The sequence below is a fragment of the Helicoverpa zea genome, chromosome 21, assembly GCF_022581195.2.
Source record: "Helicoverpa zea isolate HzStark_Cry1AcR chromosome 21, ilHelZeax1.1, whole genome shotgun sequence".
In the NCBI taxonomy this organism is placed as follows: Eukaryota; Metazoa; Arthropoda; class Insecta; order Lepidoptera; family Noctuidae; genus Helicoverpa; species Helicoverpa zea.
In genome coordinates this window covers 7,137,045-7,143,735 of record NC_061472.1, presented here as the reverse complement: position 1 = coordinate 7,143,735, position 6,691 = coordinate 7,137,045, and the positions used below count along the sequence as shown (strand labels likewise).

The window sequence follows — 6,691 nt, the reverse complement described above, 5'->3', positions numbered from 1 at the left end:
TGACATCACTGCGCGGCGGTGCAGACGCGGCGGAGCGGCGGTGCGTACGCGGCGGAGCGGCGCTATTCGGCAACTGCGTCCGCGTAGCCAATCCGCGTCCGCCGTGCATAGTCGCGTAGTAAAATAATCGGCTACTGAGAGTCAGCTACAACAGACGACGTAACAGCGTATAGTCGGTTCGGTGTGAACGACAATTTCAATATATATGGAAAAGCAATAAACTGCGTAACGCGCGCTCACAGTCAGCGGCGGACAATACGTTTGGTGTGAACGATGCCTTAATTTTAAGCGAGTGTTCGCAATGTCTTCCACTTGCTCAGTTAACATTATTGAAAACTTATTATATGCTTGTTTTAAGGGTCCGTTGCACCATTTAACTATGATGATAACCAAACCACAAGCAGTCGTGTAATTGGTCAAATCGGCGATTTGTCAACTGAAAATGGTTCGTTTATCGTAATAGATAAATGGGGCAATGTACCGTACGTGTAAATGTTATTTAAGTGTATTGGGCTGGTCCAGATTACCTTCCATTTCCTTCCAAACGACTCGGTTGCCATGACAGCTCAGTGGGAGTGCGTTACAGGGTATTGGCAATATCTGCTCAAACTGCACACTTCTTTCTAATTGTTGAAAGAACTGTTCACAAATTATTATATAGGAACGTAATATACATAGAATACTGATCTAGTTTATAGCTACACAATATTATAAAAATATGGCTGTGTTAATATCAAAAACATATTTATATAAAATGTTATAACCGCAAATACCTCTTGTTATAAGACTGTGTATTGCCAGCACATGCATTTGTCAGGATTTTAATGCAATTTTTTTAATTCTAGGTAAGAGTAAACATTTAAGTTTAGCGTTACAATCATTCCATTTTAAAATAAGTTTTTGGTAATACCAGCTTCGACATTTATGATGAAAAATAAATAAATTAGAAGTGGCCATTTCCTATGATTATTTTATAATGTAAAATTATTATGTTGACGTTACAGTTCCTTCGCAATGTGATGATCTGCCCGACAGTTACACTGTTTGCATGCTAGGTGTACTGCTTTTAACGAAAATAAATAGAAATAAAACTAAAAATGAATTTCTTAAAACAATATTGAGAGTTTGTAAGTTTGCATGCGTTGGAGGGATAAAATAGTCTTGTCAGGGAGGTCATGATATTTCGAAAGAACTATAGTTGTATAGCTAAGACATCGATCGTTGTATCCTTGTTAGCTTTTAAATGGATTATTTGTTTATCAATATATAGTAAACATACATAGACGAGGATATTGTTATCAATTAAATTATTTTGAAATAATAAACTGAACCTAATATTCCAATAAATAGAACAGAAACTAAAATGTATGTGTTTTATTTGTGTGCCTGCTTTTGCCTTATAATAACACGACTTTCCGAGCGCTTCGTGAGACCATCCTGGTTTATTTTTGAATAGGCGATTATATAGACACAGTAGATATATGTATTTTGTATGAACAATACCTAATTTCCACCTTTTCAGCATGTTTTAACAGTAATGCAACTTTTGTGACCGTCATAAGGGAGCTTTGAAGAGCACTTAATTTTATTCTATTGCCTTATAATGGGCTGTCGCCAAATTAAATTCCCGTATAGTGTTTTGGACCATTCAAAATAACGAATAACGTAGAACAGGGTTTAAACCTAAAATTATTTCAGATTTAAACAAAGTTTATACCATTTTGGACATTATGTACCCATAGATACACGGCCACAAAAAAAAAATGACCCTACCTATCTTAGTTTTGTGGTTTCCGAAAAATATACTGAAGTTAACCATTTTGTTAAGACACAATCTATTACGTAACCAAGAGATAACAAAACTGAGGTTTCGCACCAACATGTGGTGAGATAGGTTATCAAACATTGATAATGAATTCGCAGCCACTTAAACAAAACAAAAACGGAACGCACACAACAACGATAGCATTCTGACAGGCAACATCTAACCTCTAAGTTCATTTGTTTTCAAACATGAAGTTCTGTGCTAACTTATCGTTTATGTTTACTGAAGCGTCTTCGATCCTTGAAAGATATACTTTAGCAAAGGAGGCAGGATTTAAAGCGGTTGAATCCGGATTCCCTTTCGGTTTTACGGTAGAACAAGTGAAAGACGCTAAGGAAAAAGCCGGCGTTAAACAAGTGCTGATAAATTTGAAGACAGGTATGTAAATAATGTTTCTATTTTACAAAGTTAAATACAATTTAATTCTTTGTTGATAAGTCAATGTTCAAAGGATTATTTTTGGGTTTACAGGAGATGTAACTAAGGGAGAATTAGGGGTAACAGCAGTGCCAGGAAAAGAAAATGAATTCAAAGACAATTTCAACACCACAGTAAATTATGCAAAAGCCTTGAATGCTAAGAAAATCCACATCATGGCTGGAAAGCTCCAAAACGCCACATCACAAAACTGGGAAACTTATGAGAACAATTTGAAATATGCAGCCAACGTTCTGAAGAATGAAAACCTTCTTGGTGTTATTGAACCTATTAATCAATATTCTGTTCCTAACTACTTCTTGAGTGACTTCAAAAAAGGTATTTTATTAGAATAGATGATATTAGAAGATAATGTCCGTTATACCCTTCACAACTGGAGTTTCCGATGTGGGCCAAAAAACAGCAAAATTAATCCTAGGATTGTTTTTTCTAAATTCTTTCTTTGTAAGAATTTATTCCTTGCCATTATTGCATAACTTGTATGCGAAGAATATGTTTGATCTGTTAAAATTTTGTATTCAATGCAATGTGTTTATGTTCCAGCGTTAGACATAATCAAACGCATCAACAGCCCTAACCTGAAGTTGATGTTGGACATATTCCATCTACAACAAATATGTGGTGATATATCCCATAGCATTACCAACTTCATGCCTTATGTTGGTCATGTACAGGTAAAGTTTTACTTCAGCAATTATATGAGGAAAATCTTAGCAAACAATATAAGCCTTTAGACTCTAAAATGATGTAATAGGTATTCTTTATATTCATGAAGCTCTTAAATTTGATAATTTCATCGTGAAGACTGGGCATAAAACATTGTGAAGGTTATTGAGCCAATAATGCAGTGATTAGAAACAAAGATGTTTTAAAATACTGCATTTCCATGGCCATGTTTTATAGTGTAATTTGAATAAATCTGAAAGAACCTAGTAGTTAATTATGAAAAAGATATTACAGTATCTACAGATATTTAGTTAAAACTAGTTTTAGCCTCTTTTCTAAGTGGTATATTATAAATAATATTTGCTTTATAATATCAATGTGTACTGTGTACAAATATGAATACTGTATTTTGTTCACAGATCGCTCAAGTACCAAACCGCAATGAACCGGACACTCCAGGAGAGATAAACTATGAGTATGTGCTTAACCAGTTGAATGACAACGGCTACAATGATTGGATTGGCCTTGAGTACAAACCGTTGAAGAGTTCCAAGGACGGACTCGTGTGGATCAAGAATTATGGATACAGTCTTTAAAATACATATATTAAAAGTTTAAAAGATAATATTTATAATAAAGCCAACCCCAACATAGTTGGGAAAAGGCTCAGAAGATGAAGATTTATAATAAAGAGATATGTAATAAATATACTAAACGAATTTGTGATAGTAAAAGCTATTTATACTTAGAACTGATTAAAAAAAATTAAATTATGTATGTTTATAATAATAAAAAGTTGTTGGCATAAAAACATTTATTGCTACGATTAAGATAATAATGAATTAATAATAATTATAATTAATACTAACTTAACAACGTCTATGTGAATGCTATGCACCGTTTGTCTGGAACTGTTGTACCCAGTAATGCTTTTTCACACCATCAAGTGATAGCCTCTCTTTGCTTGACTGCCGTAAAAGCTGCAACAAATATGAACAAATGTATACCCAGAATTCATTATCATTCATTTAGATATTGTGTTCAGTGGTGAAGGGCGGGCGTTTTGGGAGCTGTCTTTTGTAAATTTGACGTTCAAAAAGTGCTGTTTTTCGGCCTACTTTGAATTAATGACTTTTGATTTTGATTTTAAAATTAGTTGGAGGCAATTGGCTAACATAGTGCTGGTAGAAAATCCATGTTTTCAGCAGATTTTCTGGTAAGAATGTCCCGTAATCAGATTGAATTAAAAACTCAAAAAACGATTTGCCCATCAAGCTACATATAAATCCATTATACAGAACACATTCATTTATTCAGAAGACTGAAAACATTCATCTTCAGAAACCAATGTGTTCTACAATAAAAGTTCAAAGCAAATTAATATACTTACACTTGAAATAAGGTCTTTAGCTCCTTCAGGTACGTAGCTAGGATACACCATGTCCAAAGCAAGGATTCTGGCATAAGTTTTATCCTGTCCCTCACTCTCGAACGGTGGCTTGCCCACTAGGAACTCGTACAATAGCACTCCTATACACCAGTGGTCAACAGACACATCGTAGACCTCGCGCTTGATCATTTCAGGAGGCAAGTAGTCTAATGTACCGCACATTGTCTTACGCCTGGAAAGAATAAAACCAAGATTAAACTTAGGACACAGTTATCTATACTTAATTCAGTCATTTTGCTGTTTGTTTGTACCCGGAAGGCTCCAAAACTACTGAGCTGATTTGAAAAATCATTTCTTACATTATTCCCAACTAACATAAGTTATATTTTATCAGGGTACAGACAGTTGTTGTCATGGAACACAAGTGAACCCACTTTGCAAGGTCAAACCGTTGAGTTCAAGAAACGTTTTAACCAAAACTTAGATAAAAGTTATCATTCTGAACAGCTTAAAAGGTTACAGTAAATGCATAGGCTAACCACAAAGAAACTAAATGGGTTATTTGGGGCATCATCCAGTACATTTGCTACTTACTGCACACAGAAAAATACTAAGAATAATTGGAAGTGACAAAGGCAGTCTTACCTTTCTGATGGTGCATGCACAGACCAGCCAAAGTCAGCAAGTTTGAGGTCTCCACTAAATGCTACCAGAATGTTCTCTGGTTTGATATCCCTGTGGATCACATGGTGTTGATGACAGTACTCTACAGCATCGGCTACCTGGAATAAACAGTTTACAGATACATTCATAACACATAATCTATTCTGTATGTTTATCTTAACCATGTATAAAGAAGCAATTTTTTTTTGTTATTTTATTTGTACTGAAAAGTCTCCGATGACGATACCCGAGTAACATATATATCAGGCTCAGCTATATTTTATCAGGGTTTGGGAAGAAGTGATGCGTGACCCAGGGATGAAGGTGAAACCACAGGAACAGTTAGAGATCCATTAAATCTTATTGTATCGTATTGTGAGAACCCTAAGACAACCCACAGACCGAACTTCTTTTTGGCTCTCTGTAGTCCATGAATTCTTTCTTTTTATATAGTTGTGAGTCTTCCACATTGCACTAAATAAATAAATCTACTTTGAATATTACGATTAAATCCCATCGAATCACAGAACACTACACATTAATTACCTGGTAAATGTATCGAGCAGCTCTGGCTTCAGGAAAGCGGCCTTTGGGCGAGTTAGTGAGATGCTTATACAACTCTCCACCCGCTGCGAACTCTATCACCAAGTAAATACGACGCTCGTCGTGGAACCACGTCAATAGACGCAGTATGTTTCGATGTCTGTCAACAACAAATAGGGAAGTATAAGTATACAGGAACTAATGTAACTTCTACATACAAATTGTAACTTTTAACAGCCATAAAGTAAAAAAAGTTCGTTACTTACTTCAAATGCGATTGAATTTCAATCTCTCGCAGCACTTGACGCTCACATTTCGACCTCACTATTTGAGATTTAAATAATGTTTTGATGGCAACTAAGTAACCAGTTTTCTTCTCTCTGGCTACGTTAACATTCCCGAATTTGCCTTGACCAAGCGGTGAACCGAGTTCGAAGTCTCTAGGAGACCATTTATACCTGAAATATGTTCAAAAATAGCATAGCATTTATATGGCTTTCAAAATTCAAACATCTTGAACTTTTTGTTCGGCAAGATTTACTTACGAAGTTCCATATGCATCGTGGTTTATGATTTTGGTTTCGAGATCTAGCACATCGCTCTTCATTGTCATAATAAACTTTCAAGTTATCTGCAGCTCTCAATTAATTAAACAAGCAAAGAGCAATATAAACAACACCACACACAACGTCCTTTCGCCAGCCGTTAGATTTTAAAATTTTTGACAGACGAGTGACGAGATAGACAGTCAGTGTAACAAAATGTTGCTAGCTTTCGAACTTCAGGTTACAAAACGTAAAAAATATTTTTGTTTGCTCGGCTCGGTTCGGTGAAATGTTATTAGCCGAGTATGGATTCTGCAAAGAAAAAAAAAGAATTAAAATTTTACCCATAAAAAACTTGCATCGGTAAATTCTTCAAGTTTTTTTCGGTATCTTTTTGCTTTACGTTTGCGACGACATAGGTTTACGATATATTTTGCGGGAAATTCAAATAAGTCTTCTTTCCCGACGGCGACGTATGCCGCATCAAGTGTTTCTGTTTGTGGAGCATTGTCGCACAATATTATTTTTTTCTATTCTTATTTTATAAAACTTAAAAATAATTCTTGAAGGGCGCTTCTCCTTTATTTTTAAGAAAAAAACAATAGAATAAACTATAACAAT

The 6,691-nt window shown here is 35.1% G+C and overlaps 2 protein-coding genes across 2 annotated transcripts; one reads left to right on the top strand and one right to left on the bottom strand.

Moving 5' to 3' along the window:
• The first annotated feature begins 1,931 nt into the window (after nucleotides 1–1,931).
• Nucleotides 1,932–3,740, top strand: LOC124640911 (putative hydroxypyruvate isomerase). The gene is made up of 4 exons (XM_047178870.1): nucleotides 1,932–2,203; nucleotides 2,297–2,581; nucleotides 2,807–2,937; nucleotides 3,349–3,740. The coding sequence occupies exons 1-4, from the start codon at nucleotides 2,014–2,016 to the stop codon at nucleotides 3,523–3,525; spliced, it is 783 nt and encodes a 260-aa protein (XP_047034826.1). The 5' UTR covers nucleotides 1,932–2,013; the 3' UTR covers nucleotides 3,526–3,740.
• Nucleotides 3,729–6,254, bottom strand: LOC124640910 (aurora kinase B). Its single transcript, XM_047178869.1, has 6 exons — nucleotides 6,071–6,254; nucleotides 5,792–5,983; nucleotides 5,529–5,685; nucleotides 4,965–5,101; nucleotides 4,320–4,551; nucleotides 3,729–3,909 (listed from the first exon to the last, which is right to left on the bottom strand). Exons 1-6 carry the CDS (start codon nucleotides 6,136–6,138, stop codon nucleotides 3,820–3,822), a joined length of 876 nt encoding a protein of 291 aa, XP_047034825.1. The 5' UTR covers nucleotides 6,139–6,254; the 3' UTR covers nucleotides 3,729–3,819.
• Nucleotides 6,255–6,691: the final 437 nt, after the last annotated feature.